The sequence below is a fragment of the Pongo pygmaeus genome, chromosome 8, assembly GCF_028885625.2.
Source record: "Pongo pygmaeus isolate AG05252 chromosome 8, NHGRI_mPonPyg2-v2.0_pri, whole genome shotgun sequence".
Lineage (NCBI taxonomy): Eukaryota > Metazoa > Chordata > Mammalia > Primates > Hominidae > Pongo > Pongo pygmaeus.
This window is the reverse complement of record NC_072381.2, coordinates 97966219-97989177: the sequence shown is the minus strand read 5'-3', so window position 1 is coordinate 97989177 and position 22959 is coordinate 97966219. Positions and strand designations below refer to the sequence as shown.

Genomic DNA, 22959 nt, shown 5'->3' with positions numbered 1-22959 from the left:
CAATGTTAATTTAATTTATATCAGCAATGTTTTGTATTTTTCACATAGAAGTCTTCCACATCTTTAGTCAGATTTATCCCTGAGTAGTTCATATTTTTGATACCATCAAATTTTAAATTTCAATTTCTGATTGTTGCTAGTATAGAGAAACACAATTGGCTTTTGCATATCAACCTGATTCCTACAACCTTGCTAAACTCACTTATCAGTTCTAGTAACTTTTCTGTACATTCCACAGGATTTTCTATATAGATGATCACATAGTGTGCAAATAAAGACGGTTTTCCAAACTAGATGCTTTTTTTTAAATGGTCTTATTATACCGGCCTTATATTCAACATTCTAGTACAGCGTTGAACAGAAGTGGTGAGAATGAATACCCTTACCTCATTCCTGATTTTAGAGGAAAAGCATTCAGACTCTTACCACTAAGCACAATTTAGCTCTAGATTTTCATAAATGCCCTGTTTTAAGCTGAGGAATTTCCATTACTAGTTTCTGAGGGTTTTTAAAATCAGGAATTAATATTCGATTTTGTCCATGCTTTCTCCACATATATGATCATACAACTTTTCTTTGTTTAATATGGTGAACAATGTTACATTGATTTTTCAAATGTTAAGCCAGCATCTTTCTTGAAATAAACCTCACTTGATCATGATGTATTATTCTTCATACATATATATACACACACATATATATACATATATAGAATATACTTTTTATATAGATGTATTTTATACTTTTAAATCCACATATATGGATTTAATTCTCTAAAAGTTTGTAAAATCTGTGTGTATGAGGAATACTGATTTAGTTTCCTTTTCTAGTTATGTCTTTCTTTCTTTAGTTTTGGTATCAGGTTAATGTTGACCTCAAAATGAGCTAGGAAATATTCCCTCCTCTTCAATTTTTCATAAAAGTCTTTGTAGAATTGGCATTAATTCTTCCTTAAAGATTGCAAAATCCACCAGTAAAACCATCTGGGCCCAGAGTTTCCTTTTGGGGAAGGCTTGTAACAGCAAAATTCCCTTTCTTTAATTGATACAGGGCTATTCAGCTATTTCTTCTTAAGTGAACTTTGATAATACTTTGTATCTTTCAACTAATTTGCCCATTTCTGCTAAGTTGCCAAATGTATGAGCATGAAGTTGTTCATAATACATATACATTTTTTGAGATGGGGGTCTCACTCTGTTGCCTAGGCTGGAGTGCAGTGGCACAATCTCAGCTCTCTACAGCCTCAACGACCCAGACTCTGAGCAATTCTCCCATGTTAGCCTCCCGAGTAGCTGGGACCACAGGCACACACCACCACACTTAGCTAATTTTTGTATTTGTAGAGACAAGGTCTCATTATGTTACCCAGGCTGGTCTTGTATGCCTGAGCTCAAGCAATTCTCCTGCTTCAGCCTCCCAAAGTGCTGGGATTACAGGCACGAGCCACTGCACTCAGCCTATTCATAATATTTCTTAACCTTTTTTTAATGTCTGTAGAATCTATAGTCATGTAACCTCTCTCACTCCCGTTTTTTTGTTTGTTTGGTTAGTTGGTTGGTTTTGTTTTTGTTTGTTTGTTTTTGTTTTTTTAAGATGGAGTCTCGCTCTGTCGCCCAGGCTAGAGTGCAGTGGCATAATCTCAGCTCACTGCAACCTCCACCTCCCGGGTTCAAGCGATTCTCCTGCCTCAGCCTCCTGAGTAGCTGGGATTACAAGCATGCGCTACCACACCCAGCTAATTTTTTTTTGTATTTTTAGTAGAGACGGGGTTTCACCATGTTGGCCAGGCTGGTCTCGAACTCCTGACCTCAAGTGATCTGCCTGCCTCGGCCTCCCAAAGTGCTAGGATTACAGGCGTGAGCCACCGCACCTGGCCCTGTTATTTTTAATTTGTATCATCTCCTTTTCTACCCCTAAAGGTTTATCAATTTTACAGTCTCCTCAAAGAACCAGTTTTGAGTTTCACTGACTTTCTGTATTTCTGTCTCACTGAATACCACTCTGATCTTTACCATCTCCTTTCTTCCACTCTTCTGAATTTCATTTGCTCCTCTTTTCCTAGTTTCTTAGGCTAGAAGCTGAAGCCATTCTTTTCTAGTAGAGGTGTTTGGTGCCATAAACTTCTATTTCTTTAGCTGCATTCACAAATGATATGCTGTGTTTTCATTTTACTCAGTTTAAAATACTTTCTAATTTCTCTTTTTTGTGTGTTAGTCAATGACCAAATATTTGGGAATTTTCCAAATAGTTTTTGTTTTTTTGGTTTTTTTTAACTATTGATTTCTAATATACTTCTGTTGTGGTCAAAGAACCATGTTATATTTCAGGGCCTGCGGAAAGTTTATCACGTGCTTCTCAGGAAAAGATCAGGCTGAAAAATCCTTGCCGCTGAGAAAAAACAATATAAATAAAATGATAAGTCTACAGGCCGGCTAAAAGATAATTAGGAAATAACAACAAAAATTAATCTTAATAGTAAAATATTTATGAATAAATTGATGTCTTGGATTTCCTTCAAAATAATCCAAGATGATGGGGAGTAGATAAGGGAAAGATCAAACAAGACTGGCCAGGGAATTGAATTGAAGCTAGATGACAGTTCATGGTGGTTCATTACACTATTTTACTTTTTTAAACATTTAAAATTTTTCCATAATAAATGGTTTTTAAAAATGCAATATTAACACTTCACTTCGTGAAACCTGAAAAAAAAAAGGGAAAAAATAGTAGTAGTTTAACAATGTCCAAGAGAAAACACGGCTAGCAGTACCCTCTATATATGTGCAAAAAGCCTCTGCTTATAAATGAGACACAAATATACATATATATGGGATAAGTATGAGTCACCAGGGTTTGCTAAAGAAAAGAGAGTGGGTTCAAACAAAATGAGCCAGTTGAAACAACTGCCCAGCAAAAGAGAACAGAATAACACTATGAATATACATATTCTGTTCCTGAGTGTCCCAAAAATCTCTCAATATATTTCAAAATTTTCTTCTAAGTTAATTTCATCTTCTTTTCAAGGACACTACCTAGCACATTTTCCTAAGATGAAGCACCTCCTTCATAACCAGTACTATTTTCACAAATAAACTACTCTAGTAACTTTATCACACACTGCACTCTCAGTTTCAAGATGCAGTGATGAAAACAAAGCTTCCTTTTAATTTTACTTCTTTCATTACCAAGTATACAGTTTATTAAAAGAAATAATAATGTTGGAAAATTAAGGAAATGCACTAATTATGCATTATCATAGCAGAAACTTTATGTGACAAAAATGTATAACATGCCTACCACATGCTTGGTGTTAGGGATACAGTAGTGAACAAATAGGCAAGGTCCCTAATGTTCTGAGTTTCCTGGGCATCTGAATACTCTCCCCTCCCCATTCTACAAATAAGGAAACCGAGATCCAGAGAGGTTAAGTAATTTTTTTCCACGACTGCACATTTCATCAGTGGCAGAATTAGGGCAAAACAAGAACCCAGGCCTCCTGACTCTTAACGGCAAGGTGTATTTACATAACTTGAACTGGCTTCAATTTACACTATATTCACAGGTCCACAAACTGTACAGCGCTCTATTCTAGGAAGTGTATTCTGAAGAATACTAATCATAAAGCATAATCGGTGTCAAGTTCCCTAAGTGAATAATCACTTCATTTATCATTATTATCACTCCAAAAGATGAAACCTTATATGTAAAAGGAACTTATTCTTGAAGACAGCGCCTAACCTAACCCATGGCTCATTACGGTGCCTGGCTAATAATATTCTATTGGAACAGCAGGTATTCAGTTTGGCATGGAATATGCATTACCTAGTACTATTCTTAAAATGAATGGGGAGGAACTCGATTTAAACGGAAAAAATAATGCAATTTTAATGAAATGTTTGTAAATAAGTAAAAGCTGTTCTGCCTCCAAAGCTTAGATCCCGGGAGCGCAGGGTCACCCTAGCGTGTTCCCAAGCAGCAAGCAGCTCCTCCTCTCCAGCCCACGCTCTCTTCTCGCCCACTCCGGCCGCGCGGGGGAGTAGGGGGAAAGGGGGCCGGCGTCTCCCGCTCAATTTCAATTCTCCCACGCCCGCGGCAGCCCGGCGCGCCAGGCTTTCCACCCGCGCGCGACCTGGCACCTCCGTCACGCCGGGTGCCGGCTGTCGACCCTAACCTGGCATGCCCGCGGCCGAGGAGCCCTCAGCCCAATCACGAGTGAGACGGGGGCAGGCCCCAGGAGTTTCCTCGGGCCCGGGGGCCGCAGCCAGGAGGAGAACGCCGCAGCCAGAAAGAGAACGCGGGGCCGCACCGCGTCGCCCGGGGTTAGAGACGCTGCAGCAGCCACACCCACCGACTGCGGGGTGACAGCTCCAGCGGTGGAGGCAGGCCGCGCCGACAGGTGCAGCCGCCTTCTCGGTCCCGCCCGGGTACCGGCTCGAGTTCGGCCACCCGCGAGCGCCCCCGCCCGCCCCCGCGCGCACCACCTGTCGGGGAGCTTCGCGCGCGGCCGGCGGCGGACGCCCCGCCCGGCTCGTAAGGAGCGGCCGGCGCGGGGCGGGGGGCCGAAGTCCCGGTGGGATGAGATCTTTACCGGAGGGTGGGCCCCACACAGGCGGTGTCGGTGCTCTCGATCTCCTGCAAGATCCGCTCGTGCTCGGGGACGGTGCCCAGACTCTCGCTGTTCTCCGCCATTTTGGCTGGAAGCTGAGGAGCCAGCGAGGCGCGGCGCCGCGGGAACGACGGGGGCGAGCGCCAGTTGGCGCGAGCGCGGAGGGGCGGGGCGGGGGCGGGGCGCGCAGGCCGGCGGCGCGGGGGCGCGCGGAACGCTGGGCAGAAGGCGCGCGATCCGGCTCCCGCCCCCGCACCTGCAGGAGTGAGCGGGGGCTGTGAGAGGGGGCTGTGAGCGGGGACTGTGCGCGGGGGCTGCGGGCGGCGGCTGCGGGCGGCGGCCGGGTACCCAGCTGGCCTCCTGCCCTCTCTCGCGACTAGTCCCTCCTGGGCGTCTTGTGCCCGGCCTTTGGGCTTTAACATATATTCTTGTCTTCTGTGTGTGCCACACCCTGTGCCACACGCGGGGGATACCGTAGTAATCAGCAAGGTGGACACTCAGATCATCACCCTGAATCTGTAATAAGAGCCACGGGGACATTTAACAAGGGCCTGATGTACTCTGGGTCGTGGGGAGTCAGAGAAAGGAAAACATGCACTCACGAAAAGCAAAATTGCATGTGATAGTAAGATTTATTTTAGGAACGAATAAAGATCCCAGTTGACCGTGAAGACCGCTCCAGGTGGATTCATGTCCCCGCCTGCAAGAAGTACACAGCGGCCAGTCAACTTGGGAATAAATTATAAGCGACAGAAAAATTAAATGACGAGAAGTTAAGACACTTGATGGCAAAGATACCAAAAAAAAAAAAAGGCCCAGGGCGATGTGTAATTCATACCAAAGTCCCTGAACTCAGGTGCCCCCAGGTCAGAGTAGATGGGTTGAGAAGGGGTGAGAGCTCTTGAAAGGGGGTTAGCAGCAGGGAGGTGGGAGAGAGAGGCAGGGAGGCTTGGACAAAGGTATCAGTGTAGAAAAAAGTCGTGCTTAATGACATGTTTGTGGGACACTGAGTAAACCAGTTTGTCATGATCAAAGCAGGGAGGAAGGAAGACTAAACGGGAACAGAATGGAAACCTAGCCTGAGGAACAACTACTTTCTGCTCTACATTAATCCAGGGCTTTGAGAAGCTTCCCTTTGAGTCAACCAAGCTCTTTATCCAGCTGTGTAACTCACTCATCCTCAGTGAGCTTTTACTTGAAACCTACCTCCAGCCTCCTCCCCACAAACATCCTGGGAGGTGGTATTGTGCAATAGTTAGAGCATGAGCTCTGAAGACCAGTGTCCGAAGACATTAATTCTTGGATTAATATCACTTGACAGCTGTGTGACATTGGGCAAGAACCTAGTTCTTTTATATGTCAGTTAAATGACTGTAAATGACAATAGCAGTGTCTGCCTCATATTGCTGTCCCATGGTGTATGAGTTTTCCATTGTTGCTTTAACAAATCACCACAAATTGAGTAGCTTAAAATGACTCAGACATATTATCTTACAGTTCTGTATGTTAGAAGTCTGTCACAGGTCTCACTGGGCTAAAAATCAAGGTGTCAGCCTGTCTGTGTTCCTTGCTAGAGACTCTGTGGGAGAATTTGTTTCTTTGCCTTTTCCAGCTTCTAGAGGCCACCCACATACCTTGGCTTGTGGCCCCCTTCCTCCATCTTCAAAGCTAGCAGCATTACATCTCTCTGACCATTCTTCTGTGGTCACATCTTCCTCTGACTCTGACTTAGGCTGGAAAAGATGCTCAGTTTTTAAGGACCCATATGATTAGAGTGGACCTAACCATTTAATCCAGGATAATCTTCCATCTCAGGGTCCTTAACCTTAGTCACATATGCAATATCCCCTTTGTCATGTAAAAATAACATATTCATAGGTTCCAGGGATTAGAATGTGAGCATCAGTGGGACCCACTGCCTACCAAACTTAGGAAGGCCCTATAAAACATTGCTAACGCGCTCCTTCCTATTAATCTGGAATCTTCAGAGCAATGGATTCCAGCTATACACATCCATTGAGCTAAGACAGTCTTCCGTTTCCTGCAGAGAGACCTAGCTTTTCATTCTTTTTGTGGGAGGGGATAAAATTTGTCTTCTTTTTATGTTTCAGTTTCAATTTTCAAAAGGTTATTTTCCCCTCTCAAGAACTTCTCAGGTCGAGCACAGTGGCTCACACCTATAATCCCAGAGCTTTGGGAGGCTGAGGCAGGAGGATTGCTTGAGCCCAGGAGTTCGAGGCTGTGGTGAACTATGATAATGAGCAAAATGAAGAGAGCAGGGCATGTGGCACAGGCCAGTTTCCTATTTGACCAATGTCTCCAGCTGGGGCATTACTTTCCTGATCATTCCTTCCCTAGAACTCTCCCCCTTTTCTTCGCTAGTCCTGATACCTTTTATTCCAAAGCTGGCTCCAAGTGCCCCTGCTCTGGAAAACCAGCCCTGCTTAGGCACTCCTCAGGCCAGGCCTGTTTCAACACCTGCCCATAGAGATTACTTCAACATAAGCAGCAGTATCTTCCCCGAAATTCAAGTGAACATGGAAGGAAGTCCATTTACCACTTCTCCTTCTGAAACAGTTTTTGCTGGTTCCCTCTGAGACTTCTCACAGTTCCGTGAGTACTCGGAGGTTTTAGCTAAGAATTCAAAGCTAAATGTCCTGAATAACTAATTGCACATTTGTTTTGTTTGTTTGGTTGGTTTTTTTGAGACGGAGTTTCGCTTTTGTTACCCAGGCTGGGTAACAATGGCGTGATCCCGGCTCACTGCAACCTCCGCCTCCTGGGTTCAAGTGATTTTCCTGCCTCAGCCTCCAGAGTAGCTGGGATTACAGGCACGTGCCACCACGCCCAGTTAATTTTGTACTTTTAGTAGAGACTGGGTTTCTCCATGTTGGTCAGGCTGGTCTCAAACTCCCGACCTCAGGTGATCTGCCCGCCTCGGCCTCCTAAATTGTTGGGATTACAGGCATGAGCCACCGCCCCCGGCCCTAACTGTACATTTTAATCATGGACATAGATATATCAAACATGTCAATGTGGGGTGGGGGAAGCCTATCCAAGGGATAAATGGTTTTTGTGTGTGTTTTTTTTTTTTTTTTTTGAGATGGAGTCTCTCTCTGTTGCCCAGGCTGGAGTGCAGTGGTGCCATCTTGGCTCACTGCAACCTCTGCCTCCCGCTTTCAAGCGATTCTCCTGCCTCAGCCTCCGAGTAGCTGGGATTACAGGTGCATGCCACCACGTCCAGCTAATTTTTGTATTTATAGTAGGGATGGGCTTTCACCATGTTGGCCAGGCTGGTCTCACACTCCTTCCCTAAAGTGATCGCCCTGACTTGGCCTTCTGAAGTGCTGGGATTACAGGCATGAGCCACCACGCCCAGCCCCAAGGAGTGAATGATTTAATGTCTGCACTGAGAAGGTTGCGGAGTAGCAGGGCACAGACAGGCAGATTGCAGATGCATGTGGAATTATTTTTTGGCAGTGGATATTGACTGCCAGAGATCAATCCAAAATCTCTCTTCAGGACTCCTGGAAGAAGAAAGATACACCAGGAAGACCGGCCGGACAGGAGATGCATTTTGTGTCCAGTATAAAACTAATTGGCAAAGTAAGGATTTGACTTGTAAATAAACTCTTAGTCATTAGGAACTTAACTTTGCACCGTTTATCTACAGATTGATGACCTGTCTTGGGAAAGTGCCTCCCTCAGAATGAGGTTGTAGAGTGCAGCTGCTCTGGTCTGGCATTTAACTACTTGAGTTCAAATTCCAACTCATCTCTTACTAGATGTTAGGCCTCAGGGAGTTACTTAACTTGACTAAGGCTCACATTCTTCAAGTGTGAATTAAGGACAATAAGAATCCCTAGCTCACCAGATTATGTGAGGATTAAAGAAGATAATATATGTATTATGTTTAGCCTAGAGCTCAATCAACATTAGCACTGGCAACTAGGGTTATCAGGCATTTGCTAGTAAGCCAGAGAGCCCAGCATTTTAGCCTCCTCTTTGATAAAATAAAAATAAAAACCAGACACATAAATGTTCTTTTTCCTAATCATTAAAAAAAAAACCTGATTGTGTATCAGGGTTTTCTGCATGCTTGGTGGATGTAAACCAACTGAAATATGTTTCCTGCTTTTGTAGAGAGGGAAACAGGAACATGTCTTTGAGTTGGATTCTTGGTTCCAGACCCACTTTAGTGAACCCTCTGGATCCTGCGCTTTTAAGGCAAGCGCCTTTCGTTGTCCTTGGGAGCAGTGCTCACTCATCCTTGGAAGCACATATCATGGTGGTGAACAAATCACTGAGTCTGTCTCCATTTCCAGGAACTGCTCCTACATCAGGCACAGGGACGATGCCTGTATTGTTCACTGCGCCGCCCAGTGCCTTGCATATAGTAGGGGCTCAATTAATAAGTGAATGATCCACATGCAAATACTTGTCATATTAAGCTTAATGTTGTAAATAGCATGTTTTTCTTTTTTTTCCTTTTTTTTTTTTTTTTTCCTGAGACGCAGTCTTGCTCTGTCACCAGGCTGGAGTGCAGTGGCACGATCTCAGCTCACTGCAACCTCCGCCTTCCGAGTTCAAGTCATTCCCCTGCCTGATTCCCCTGCCTCAGCCTTCTGAGTAGCTGGGACTACAGCGTGCCACCACGCCCAGCTAATTTTTTTTTTTTTTTGAGACAGAGTCTCGCTCTGTCACCCAGGCTGGAGTGCAGTGGTGCAGTCTCGGCTCACTGCAGCCTCCGCCTCCAAGGTTCAAGCAGTTCTCTCCCAAGTAGCTGAGATTACAGGTGCCAGCCACCACACCCAGCTAATTTTTGTATTTTTAGTAGAGACGGGGTTTCACCATCTTGGCCAGGCTGGTCTTGAACTCCTGACTTCGTGATCCACCCACCTCGGGCTCCCGAAGTGCTTGGATTACAGGCGTGAGCCACCGCGACGGCCCACTCAGCTAATTTTTTGTATTTTAGTAGAGATGGAGTTTCACCATGTTGGCCAGGATGGTCTCGATCTCTTGACCTTGTGATCCGCGCGCCTCGGCCTCCCAAAGTGCTGGGATTACAGGCGTGAGCCACTGCGCCCGGCCAAATGCATGCTTTTCAAGGTAGGGTACACATTTACAAAAAGATTCTCCTCCTCACCCCTGGGAACCCTATCATTATCCTCTCAAAACTTTACATCATTCAAATGTTTCTTAAAGAGTTTTAGAGCTCTTGTTATAGAATTATAGAACTGTATCAAAATGTAAAGTACAGGCAGTCTTTATACATTGGCTCTGATAAACTAATCCTTCCCCGTGGCTTTTAGCCACTCGTTTCAGATGTCGGCGGTCACAGGGGCCTTCCTCCAGCTTCTGCCTTTTTGGTGTGGTGACCCCAAGTGGCCACACTCTGTAAGTGCAAGAGAATAAACAAAGCCCAGCTGGTCTGGGAGGATTCCTGCTGTAAAACCCTGTGCAGGAATCGGCTGTTCCATAAAGATCTGGACCCCACGGTGGAGAACAATAGAAGGAAATTTGAAATTGAAGCCAAATAAAATCAGTTTTTTTCTAAAATATGGGCCAGTCCTCAGAGGAGTTCAAAAGCAACTAGCCCCGGGTTTTGTTCATTCAACAACTATTTTTATTAAATGTTTGCTGTGTACCATGTTCTGTGTTAAGCTCTCAGACAAGGCTGGCTCATGGTGTGTGACCTACGCAGTTGCCTTTGGTTCAATACCCTTTGGTTCAATACACCATCTTGTAATTCTTAATAATTTTTGAAAAAGGAATCTACATTTTCATTTTGCCCTAGGCCCCACAAATTATGTTGCCAACCCTGCCCTCAGAAAAATGTCCTGAAAGCCCTCAAAACTAAACATTTTAAAGTCCACTGAGCAGTTAAAGAACAATATCATTTTCTCTGAATTCCATTCTCTCTTTCCTTCAAATAACACACCCCCCGCAACCAACTTCACCGCCACCACCAGTTTATAAGACAAGCAGTTGTCCCTGCTCTCTCCTCTTACCTTCCTTCTCCTTGTTGGTTTTCTTATTCGTCATCCTGTTCAATGCATTCTCTATTCCTCCCTCTTTCCCTGCTTAGCCTTCCTTTACTGCCCTTTGTCCTTTCTCCCTTTCCTCTCCCTTGTCCGATTTTTCCCTCTCCTCTTGGCAAAATAGGATTCGAAATGTAGCTAATGAAATGATGATGATGATGATGACAGCTGATATTTACTCCCTGGCTAGGGATATTAGCATCCCTAAATCTTCCTATTCCTTACCCTTTTTTTTTTTTTTTTTTTTTCTGAGACAGAGTCTCGCTCTGTTGCCCAGGCTGGAGTGCAGTGGTGTGATCTCAGCTCACTGTAACCTCCGCCTCACGGGTTCAAGCAATTCTGCCTCAGCCTCCTGAGTAGCTAGGATTACAGGCGTGCACCACCACACCCGGCTAATTTTTGTATTTTTAGTAGAGACAGGGTTTCACCAAGTTGGCCAGGCTGGTCTCGAACTCCTGACCTCATGATCTGCCTGCCTCGGCCTCCCAAAGTGGTGGGATTACAGGCGTGAGCCATCGCACCCGGCCTGTTTTTTTATGCTTCATAGCACTTATTAACACTTTTTTATTGGTGTATTTCTGGCTCTTTTCACTAAAATACAAGCTCCCTGTGAGCATGGATGTTCCAGATCTTGATCTTGCTGTATCAACGGCACCCAGACCACTGCCTGTCACATTGTAAATGTGCCATTATTATTTATTTACTAAATGAATGAGTGAATGAGCATTTGCTATGAGACATTACATTTCATTAATACATTTCATGCCTAATTCAACTAATCCTTTCAACAGCTCTATTAGTAATTATAAAGGCAGAATTTGAACCCATATCCTTCTGGTTCCAAAGCCCATTCACTTAACCACTAAATAAGCAAAACTGTCCCCCTGGTTGGAATATTTGGCTCCCAAACATAAAAATGTTTTTAAAGTTTTATCTAGTGTTGCGATAAACATCAGATAGCTAATGATATCACTTAAATGTCCAGCAAAAATTGGGTAACTGTATAGCCCAGTCTCATAAGACATTCCAGGCTTTTTGGAGGTGCCACAGATGCAGCAAGCCTCTGTCACAGTTAGGCCCAAATTTATTTCTGAACAATTTCTCTGGACTCCATTTTTATATAGAACACTGTACTATTCTCATTAGAGATTAAATCAGGTCATGATATTGCATTAGTATAAAATATAAGCATTAGTGAATGTGATTTTTAAAATTGACACCTCTCTCCCCTGCATATAATGCAACCAAAATAAAATTTACATTACTGTAAGCCAGGCACAGAAATGCAAATACTGCATGATCTCACTTATATGTAGAATCTAAAAAAGTTGAACTCAGAGAAGTCGAGAGTTGAATGGTAGTTACCAGAGGCTGAGGAGAGAGATAGATGGGAAAAGGAAAGATGTTAATCAAAGATGTTAATCAAAGTTGCAGTTGGACAGGAGAAATAAGCTTTGGTGATCTATTGCACAGAATGGTGGTTATAATTAATAATAATAATATATTGCATATTTCAAAATTGCTCAAAGTAGATTTTAAGTGTTCTCACCACAAAAAATATGTAAGGTGATAGATATAATAATTAGCTTGATTTAATCATTCTACAATGTAAACAGACAGTGAAACATCACATTATACCCTATAAATAGGCCGGGTATGGTGGCACACACCTGTAATCCCAGCACTTTGGTAGGCCAAGGCAGGCGGATTGCTGGAGTTCAGGAGTTCGAGACCAGCCTGAGCAACATGGCGAAACCTCGTCTCTACAAAAAATACAAAAATTAGCCGGGCAAGGTGGCAGGCACACGCCTGTAGTTCCAGCTACTCAAGAGGCTGAGATGGGTGGATTGCTTGAGCCCAAGAGGCAGAGGCTGCAGTGAGCCAAGATTGTACCACTGTATTCAAGCCTGACTGACAGAGACAGACCCTGTCTCAAAAAAAAAAAAAAGTTCTACACTCTAAATATATGCGATTATTATTTGTCCAATTAAAAAAAGCTTTAAAAAATTTGCATAACTCAATATTTCACACCTGCTCAGAATTTCAAGGTGTTATGAGTGATTGTTTACTTCAGGACTCTAAAGTATATATTTATTAAGTCATACTAGAATATCCATCCCAAATGGAAACTAGACAATAATAGTCAACACTAATATTTATTATTTACTCTGTGCCAGCCAACTATTATGCTAAGCACCTTATAGACACTAATCATTTGAGATAGGTTTTATCATAATCCCCACTTCATAGTTTCAGAAACTAAGGCCAAAATCATACAAGTAGTAAATGTTCAGTCCAGATTAAAATCTAGACCTTTGATCTTAATGAATATACTTGAAAAAATAAGACAATACAAATCTTACATTTATAAAGATATAAATAGCAAGAACATTCTAGAACATCCACAGTTAAATTTAACTACTTATTTTTTGTTTTAGTATGTCATTCTAAGATTTTATAGTATATACAGTTTAGGATTTTTTTTTAATGTTTTCTTTCCTTTCCTAAAAGCACGTTATCTTTATTCCTAAAAACATTAAAGTCAAAGAAATATGATATCCTGTTTGCTCTTAAACTGATAAAACTTCATGGTCAGCTTTTGGAAAAGTGCCTGAGAGAGTCTGTGAATACAAGTGTAAAACAATTATGTTATCATAAAACAATTACAAAAATTTCTTCTGGTACGTCATCTTGTACAATTCCCTTTTCCTCCTATTTTTCCCAGCCCTCTGCGGGGCCTTCTTTAGACATCCACCCCCACCCCCACAGCCCCCCACCTTTCTACCTCCCACTAACTCTGCAGTACCCTACAATGTGTCCATGATTTTATCATCTCAGGCTCAGCTACAGCCACAAAACATGCTGTGACTTCTGAACCCAAGTCGGTTCAGACATTGTGACTTCAGGACCTGTTCTAAGGGGCTAATAACACACCTGCAGGACCCCAAGGGGCATCATGAGCCCCAGGCTACATCCAGGTCTGAGTCAGTATCCATGGGAGCAGGTCTGATGGGTGATGCCTGACAGCAGGAAGTTCTAGTGTGAATATGGTAAATAAATGTTATGAACACTGCTACTACCCTATCCTAGGACCATAGCTACCGTCACTAATTTATCAGGATCATCCTCAATATGAAGATTCAGGCAACCATTCCCAATGCATTGAATTGATATGCTACTTGAAATCTATTGACCATCCTTGTGCAAGGAATTTGATAATACTGAGTAAAACAGGGACTAATGTTTCCTTGAACATGGCCCCGGACAGCCATTAAGTCTCCCAGGGACAGGCACGCCCCCTAGCGGAAGGAGCTGGCAAGGAGCCAGGCACATCTACACCAAATGGAGAGGCTACAGTGAAAATCAGGAAACCTAAACAGAATGAGAACATCCAGTGGAAATTAGCCTGTGGTTGCAATGCAATGAAAACAGTGATGCCCAGGGCAAAAGGATTAGGGCAGCAAAACTAATTGCAGACTTTACCTGCCCAAAAGTTTCAGCCTACCAATATTCTGCAAGCTAGGGGATTTTTTTTTTTTTTTTAGAGGAGTCTTACTCTGTCGCCCGGGCCAGAGTGCAGTGGCCCGATCTCGGCTTACGGCAACCTCCGCCTCCCAGGTTCAAGTGATTCTCCCGCTTCAGCCTCCCAAGTAGCTGGGACTATAGACGTGCACCACTACGACTGGCTAATTTTTGTATTTTTCAGTAGAGATGAGGTTTTGCCATGTTGGCCAGGCTGGTCTTGAACTCCTGACCTCAAGTGAGCCGGCCTCAGCCTCCCAAAGTGCTGGGATTACAGGCGTGAGCCACCGTGCCTGGCCTAGGTAGGGGATTTTGAATGCCCAAAGCTAAACCATGCTGGGACAACACAGGCACTGACAGTAGGCCTTCCTTTACATTTCTCCCTTTTTTCTTAAGTTCAGTCGCCATCTGCATGGCTAACATCAAATTCCACTTTTCCACCCTGGTATTTTCTTCCCCAATTCAAACTCTATAGTTGGCTAAGATGGCTTTAATGGATGTTTCGTTGGCAATGCAAATAAACCTTGGGAAAAGTAGAGAGTCTCAGCTCTCCCCTGAAACTATCTTTCCTTCAAACTTAATGCTATGGGCCTTAAATACCATTTCACACACAAAATGAAAACAAATGCAAGACCTCAGAATCATCTGATTCTTGTCCACTCTTTCAAAAAGAGGGCCAAAGGAGCCAACACAAGGGCTCATTGGGAAAGTCAGGCAGGAAAGGAGCTGGACCATCTGGAAGAAGCTTGTCCTGGGAGTAGCCATGTAGAAAGTCAGGAGGTGGGAAGAACACAGCCTGGTGGGGTGAAAGGCATTATACGCCATTGACAATGACTCTTGGTCGCCACAACCCACTCATGACGTCTGAGACAGAGGAGACTTGTTTTCCCAGATGTTGTGTGGGAATGAGTATGCGGGAAGGTTTGAATGCTCTGCGAAAGAAATGCCGTTCAGTTACCCTTGAATTACACTGGTAGAAACCATCTCTTGAGTCCTGAGTCACTGAGCTCTCTGAGCTCACCTTGTTAGGGGAGCAAACTCCACCTGGCCCAGATATGAACTCTGACCTCAAATAGGCCACCTCAGGTTGCCTACCTGCAAAACAAGGTGGGCAGGGAAAGGAAGCTAACAGAGTTCAGGATTTTACAGCAGAAAATATTTGTCAAAGCAATGCCTTTTTTCTGGGACAGGGAAAAACACGTAGGTAAACTCTTCAATATTCTCTCTACCTCAATTCCCAGGTGCAAGCTTTTCCCTGGGAGTGTTTCTCTCTTGCATTTCCAGTCCCGGTATCCTAACCTTTCTCTCACTGTTCATTCCGGGGCCTCACGGCAGGGCCTTCAGCGGCCTCCAGCCAAACTCCTTTTCCACCCTCTCAACCCTTATAGCTTATAGTTTTCTTTCGGTTTTGGTTTTGTTTTGTGTTTGGAAACAGGGTCTTACTCTTGTCACTCAGGCTGGGGTGCAGTGGCATGATCACAGCTCGCTGCAGTCTTGACTTCCTGGGCTCAAGTGAGCCTCCCCCTTTGGCCTCCCGAGTAGCTGAGACTACAGGCACAAGCCACCAGCTAAATTTAAAAAGTGTTTTATAGGGACAGGGTCTCACTATGTTGCTTCAGCTGGTCTTCAACCGGCCTCAAGCGATCTCCCACCTCAGCCTCCCAAAGTGCAGGGATTACAGGCATGAGCCACTGCATGCAGCCAGAGCTTGGTGTTTTAAAATACTTCCTCCTCCTTCTCTTCTTTGCTGAAATAATGACATTCTTGCTGGACTGCCTCTTTTCATTTTTATTAGAAAGGTAAGTATTTTCTTCACCATTAGCCCATGAGCTCATATGAATCACATTCTTAGGGGCTTCCACAACTGAATATTCACATCTAGATGGGGATTCACAATGGAATAGTCACATCTAGATAGGAGAGGCTTCAAAGAATCCAGAGCATTTATTCTGGCTTGTGTGTGTTTGTGTGTATGTGTGTGTGTGTTTGTGTTTGCGTGTTATGTTATAACCATTTCAGGCTACAGATTCCTGAGGGCAGGGCCTGTGTCTTACTTATATCTTAGTAACCTTTATAGAGTTTCCACAGTGCCTGGCACCTAGCAGCTAGGTAAGTAGCACTAGAAAGAGCATTAGAGCTATGCCTTGCAAGATACGTTGGATTTTAGCAGGCAGAAGGAAGAGCGAATAACAGGGAAAAGGAACCCTAAGCCCCAGGAGGCATATTGTCAAATAGCAGAGTCTAGTTTGACTGAAATGAGAGTCCTGTCATTATTTTTCAACACTCATATTTGGCCACATGAGCTAATGTGTTCCTTAAGCACGGTTACAGTAGAAAATCAGTGACACACATACCTATGTATGGAAAGGCATCAAATGCCAATCTAAGAAGTCTTCATCTAATCAACTTATTAGATGAACAGTTTAGAAAATTAGGAAAGCTTTTTGTTGAATACTATCCCAGATAAAGGCTTGTTAGGGGCTTGTAACTTCACTCTACCCCCCAAAATAACATCAGTGTGTTTTAACAGTGTTTTAACTGGTTTTAAAAGGTGTTTTAACTCCTTTCCTTTGGAAAGGAGTGTTCTCACCCTTTTTTATACCCAAACATTAAGCTAACAATTGGCATTTTAGGCCCACTGCATGGTCGTGACAGGGTAGCACCTGGGGAACATATCTATGCAGGCTCTGCCCTTGACGGTGATGCTGAGAGAGTGCTGTGGCTGACAAATCTAAATGACTTTTTGCTGTAGAAAGACCAGGTACAAGATTGGTACCAGGGATATTTGTCCTAAGAAGAGAAGGTAAAAAAGATCCAAGCACCAAGAAAGGAAGTCAAGTCCAACACCAGAGACAGACTAGCCGACAGGATAGTTCTAAGGACAGACAAAGTCTGTAGATGTTGGCCAGGGCTGTGAGACTGGGGAGAGGTAGAAAGGGTTACAAGTTGAAGGCCAAGGGCTCTGAAGCAGCAATGGAAGCAGAGGCCATGGTAACTAAAACACGTGTAGGCTCCCTTCACGCTTTCTCTTGTTTCCACTTAGACTTAGCCACCTAGCACCTAGCGCTTAACTACCCAGCACCTAGCACTTGACCACCTACCTAGCCACCAGGTGGATGCACAAGTTTTAGAAGGCAATGGTACAATTTAAAGTATGCTCCATATGGAGAAAATTGTTGAGTTTTCCGTTGCTACAAAGCTCTGATTTCTGCTATTGAAAATTACCAGCTCTTTTTCACAGAATATTTATGATGCTCAGATGAGACAAAGGTATATGTAATAGTTATAATGGAGTTGTACTTATTTTGCAACTATACCTACATATTGATAATCCAAGAATCAACCAACAAATCTCAATTGTTTACCATGTCCCTAACACTACCCTAAGACCTTTGAAGATATTCAAACTATGTTTAATGCAAAATAAGATTTAAATAGCTGGGAGAAATTTATTCAGGTTTAAACTTTAGTGGATTTAGAAGCTCTTGGCCCTGGGGCCTTTCTGAGAATGAAGAGGTCACACACACACACATACACACACACACACATATCCTTCCACTTAATCTACAAATATTAGTCAACAAATATTTATTGACTGTCACTATCAAATTCAGTGATGAATATCTTGTTCCCACACTGATAGGCGTCAGAGACAGGCAGACATAGAGAATTAAATTTTAAAAGCTGCCCTTTGAACACAATGACACATAGTTTTTCATTTTAATCCTGTTCTTGAACTGTGAAAATTAATATCCACATTACCAAAGAAGCTATTTTTAAACCTTATATATTGGTATCCAAGAAGATGTTAAAAAAGAAAAAATAAATAAACCTTATATGGAAACAAAATAATACATATCTGAGCGCTCACCATACACTCAAGAAAGCAGCTACAATACAAATAAATGTTCTACATTTTTTCCCAGGACTCATATCCACCCAAATGTAAATTGGCTTCATTGATATGTCAAATTGTTCTGAATGTTTTTCACTAAGTGATATGTTAAAGAAAACAATCGAAACCTCATATAAATTTATTTGGAGGTGATTGAGGTCCTTGTGATCATTTGAAAGTCATAGTTTTTAATCTTATGGTGATGAGTTAGGAAACATGCAAAATAAAATGATTAATTATGTCCTGTAATTTCTGTAAGGATAAGAAAACTTTGAGATTAAGTATATACAGAACTGTAACTGTTTTGCAAAAATATTTTTTACTCTTATAAAGAATTATAAAAAGCAGGGTAAAGGACCACTTTATCACCGCTAAAGAAGACACAATAAAATGCAACGGTGCCCTACCTTAAAGTAGCTTCAATAGGCAGCTCAAAAGACTGAATCTCAGCCAGGACATTCTCATAGGTTTGATCTGTTTCTTCTTCCAACATCGCTCAACAGGCCCCGGATTTTCCAGCTGCAGACGTCAGATATTGAGTGAAAAACTGTTGTAATTTATAAAAAAATATATATATATACCGTTTTCCTTGTAATTATCAGAAGGAGTCTCTGTTCACCCAAAGGAGCAACAAAAACAAGCTCACTGTCTGACTTCATGCTATCAAAGTCTTTGCTTCCAAGAATGTTGCACAGCTGTTGCTGTCCTGTCTCCACTTATAACATTTTACTTATTATTAACCTTGACACAGTTCGGAAAGTTCCTGCCTAGTGCCGGCTATATTTATTCACTCGTTTCTCAAAGACAATAACTATATGTAGGAATTAGAGTCATTATACTATACAAATTTATTAAATGCATTTGATTTGACAAGGCATATATATTATTTATGCTAAATACATAACCAAAGCTACATTCCTAGTTATTACTGCAACTATGCCTCCAGAAGCATTTGTATTTGTGGGCAAGGGCTTGCCCACAAACCCAAGGAGGTAATTTGCCCAGGAAAAATGAAATGTGCTATGGGATGTGATTTTGAGGTCACTAGGCTAATTCCTTGGTGCCCTGTCTACCTCCTTTGCTTCTCTACTCTGCTGTGTCAATTTCCTCCATTAGAGATAGAGCCATTAGTTCTTTTATCTCTTGTTCAAATACAAATGCTTCTGGAGGCATTTAGATCTTACTCCTTTTCAGTTCCTTATGCCTCACTGTGAATGAGTTTGCTAGATCCCTTCTGCAGAATAGGTTTTGATGGAGAGGAAGAAAGAGAATGAAGATGTCCGGGTTTTAAGAAGGTTAGCTGCCACTGAGAGGAAGAAAGAGTGCCTGAACTACAGGCCCAAAACAGCAAAGGAAAATGTGCCCTACAACCAGCCCCAAGTAGGCTTAAAGAACTAATGGGCATGTATTTCCCATTACCACTTGCATTCGATCTTCTTCTATTCAGTTTAACCTCAGCTTTCTTGCTTAATACGAGAAAGACAATATTTAAAGGAATGAGTAGTGACATTCTTCCATAAGAAGCTTTTTAATTTTTTTGTTTTTATCAGACTTTTAAAAAAGCTCTGACAAAAAATTGAAGTTTGTTCTCTTAAAAATGTAGTATTCAAAGCATGCTATAACTACAATCTATGTCATTTGTCATAGATTGCATCAGTTTGTCACCCCTGCCTGCATCCACACCCTTGCCAGTACTTCACTGTGGGCACAGTATTTGTCCCTGTCCCATGACTTTGGGCTCAGCCATGTGACTTCTGCTGGCCAGTGATACATAAGCTAAAATAACAGCATGTGAGTTCTGAGCCTGGGCTTTCTAAAGCCTCTAAGGCATTTTTCTGTTTGTCCTCTTGCACCTCTGCCATCACCTAAGAAAAGCATTCCCTGAGAGCTACATGAGATAGAGTCATCCCCACTGGTCCACAGACCTTCAGGGGAAAGTATATATTTTCATCTAGCTGCAGCAGCCTGAAATAGAACTGCCTATCCAAATCCACGCTGATGAGCAAAGCCCCAACTGAACCACAGACACAAGAGCAATACTAAATGACTGTTGTTTTCAGCCACAGACTGATGGGTTATACAGCAATGGCAAACCAATGCAGCATTCTTCACTTCAACCCCACCAGTAGCCCCCAACCCTCAGCCCTAGTTTTGCTCCATGGCAGGACGGAACAAATGCAGCACGAATATGCCTCACACCATTTCCCAATAAGATGAGTAAGTCCTTTGAGACTTGACAAAAAATAATAATTTTCAATCTATCTTAAAGTTCTTGGCTGGGCACGGTGGCTCACACCTGTAATCCCACCACTTTGGGAATCCGAGGCCGGTGGATCACTTGAGGCCAGGAGTTCGAGACTAACCTGGCCAACAAGGCGAAACCCTCTCTCTACTAAAAGTACAAAAATTAGCTGGGCTTGGTGGCACATGCCTGTAGTCCCAGCTACTCAGGAAGCTGAGGCCCAAGAATCACTTGAGCCTGGGAGGTAGAGGTTGCAGTGAGCCAAGATTGGGCCCCTGAACTCCAGCCAAAAAAAAAGAAAAGTTCTTTATGTGCAAGGTTTTAAACTTATACCAAATTATAAGATTATATGGGTGCAGAATGTCTATCTGATTCATATTTGTATTCCCCATAATGCTTAAGAGTGTACACCTTGTAGGCCGGGTGCGGTGGCTCACACCTGTAATCCCAGCACTTTGGGAGGCTGAGGTAGGTGGATCACCTGAGGTCGGAAGTTCGCGACAGCCATGGCCAACATGGTGAAACACCATCTCTACTAAAAATTTAAAAATTAGCTGGCTGTGGTGGCAGGCGCCTGTAATTCCAGCTACTCCGGAGCCTGAGGCAGGCGAATCGCTTGAACCCGGGAGGCGGAGGTTGCAGTGAGTCGAGATTGCACCACTGCATTCCTGCCTGGGCGACAAGAGCAAAACTTCATCTCAAAAAAAAGAGTATACACCTTGTATACAGTTATAGTAGATACTCAAGAAATGCTTATCCAATGTATGAATGATAGTGAAAGCTACTAGCTGAGTTACCTCTGCCTTGTAAGGAAATGGTGCAAATTATGCAAAAATCTGACAATTCTAGACTGTATTTGTCAGAACCTGAAAATACATAAATACATGATGAGAAATCACTCTTAAGAGAGCCATCAGCATCACTATATTACATTGAAAAGAAGAAAATTAATAAATAATGCCACATATTCATGAACACATACATCTGTGATGACTGATCCAGTTCTAAATATCACATGGTTTTAAAAATTCATTCTTCTCTCCACACAGCACAAATTTTAATTTTGAAAATTTTCAAACTTATAGAAGAATTGCAGGAAGAATATAATGTGAACAAAAATATACCCTTCATCTGATTCACCAATTGTTAATATTTTGCCACATTTGCTCTCTCTCTCTCTCTTTATTCAAGGAGATTTTAGAATGTAGGCATATGCTCTTAATATTGGAGAGAAAATGTATTAATTTAAATAGAATACGCGGGGCGCTGTGGGTCACACCTGTAGTCCCAGCACTTTGGGAGGCCAAGGTAGGCGGATCACCTGAGGTCAGGAGTTCAAGACCAACCTGGCTGGCATGGTGAAACCCCATCTCTACTAAAAATACAAAAAATTAGCTGGGCATGGTGGCACGCACCTGTAGTCCCAGCTATTCGGGAGGCTAAGGCAGGAGAATTGCTTGAACCCAGCAGGTGGAGGTTGCAGTGAGCTGAGATCACGCCATTGTACTCCAGCCTGAGTGACAGAGCGAGACTCCAACTCGAAAAAGAAAAAAAAAATAGAATATAGTATAGAAGAATACTATACTCTAAAGTAGTTTAATTAACAAACCGCTATAGCTTTGACTTACTGTCACTGCATGACCCCACTCCTCCTACACAGCACATTCATCCTCTTCCGGTACAGCCGGCTCAGCCTGGAGATTCAAGGTCTTCTGTCCTGATGGCCCAGTTGCTTCCCTCTGCTCCTCAGCTCTCCCCACCCTCCCTCTACTCCCACCCCACTGTCTTCTGCTCCTCCCAGTCCTGCTAAGTGCAGTTTCTCTCTGCCTCTTACTTTCTTCTACACCGTATGAGACACAGGCAACAACTTCCTGTTTCCACTGGCTAAACCAGCATCTTCCTTTTATTCAAAACTTTCCTTGAGTGCCATTTCCTGCCGGAAGTTCGCACAGATTAAATGAACAGGAGAGGCTCTCCTCCCAAAAGTAACAGAGAAAACAACCTCCCCTGTCTCATAGTGCTGACAACAAATTCATCAAATGAGGAAAAGAAAAGGAGGAAGTGGAAAGTTTTCAAACAGCCATATTCCAAGATGCCCATAAAAAAGAATGGCGTGTGTGACTGGAATGTTCCCAGTCTAGACCCTTAACCTCTCCTCCCAGCTGCAGCTCAAACTCCTTAACTGCTTCCTAGGATTAAGTCTGACCACTGACAAGAGAAGTTTAAGTGACCCTAGGCTAGTGGTTCTCAACTGGGTGATCTTGTGGGTCCCCTGCTCGAGGGAAATGTCGGGAGACACATTTGATTGTCACTGTGGGAGGTGGGTGGTGCTACCGACATCTAGTGAGAATGGGCCAGGGATACTGCCAAACAACCTACAATGCACAGCACAAACCCCCACCTGACCCGCAACACACACACACGCATGCACACACACACACACACACACACACACACACACACACACACACACACACACACACACACACACGAATTATCCAGCCTGAAATGCCAGTAGTGCCCAGGCTGAGAAGTCCTGCCCTAAGCTGATCTTTGGGACACACCATCAGGCTGTGTGTGAAGTTGATATAGTCCTGTTCCTTAGGGCCCTTTTCTGGGCCTTTTTCTTTTTTCTCTATAACTGAGTCTCTGT

The 22959-nt window shown here is 43.1% G+C and overlaps 1 protein-coding gene across 5 annotated transcripts in view; it reads right to left on the bottom strand.

Moving 5' to 3' along the window:
* EXOC6 (exocyst complex component 6) overlaps positions 1 to 22162 on the bottom strand; it is a 224773-nt gene extending 202611 nt beyond the window's left edge. For 3 of the 5 annotated variants that reach the window (XM_063669987.1, XM_054503924.2, XM_054503923.2), the window contains exon 1: positions 4589 to 4745. In XM_063669987.1, coding sequence (XP_063526057.1) covers positions 4589 to 4689 — 101 coding nt within the window. In that variant the 5' untranslated portion in view covers positions 4690 to 4745. Of the gene's footprint in view, positions 1 to 4588; positions 4767 to 18471; positions 18584 to 21934 lie in introns of those variants that run through there. The other 2 variants (XM_054503919.2, XM_054503918.2) reach the window with 2 other exon arrangements.
* Positions 22163 to 22959: the final 797 nt, after the last annotated feature.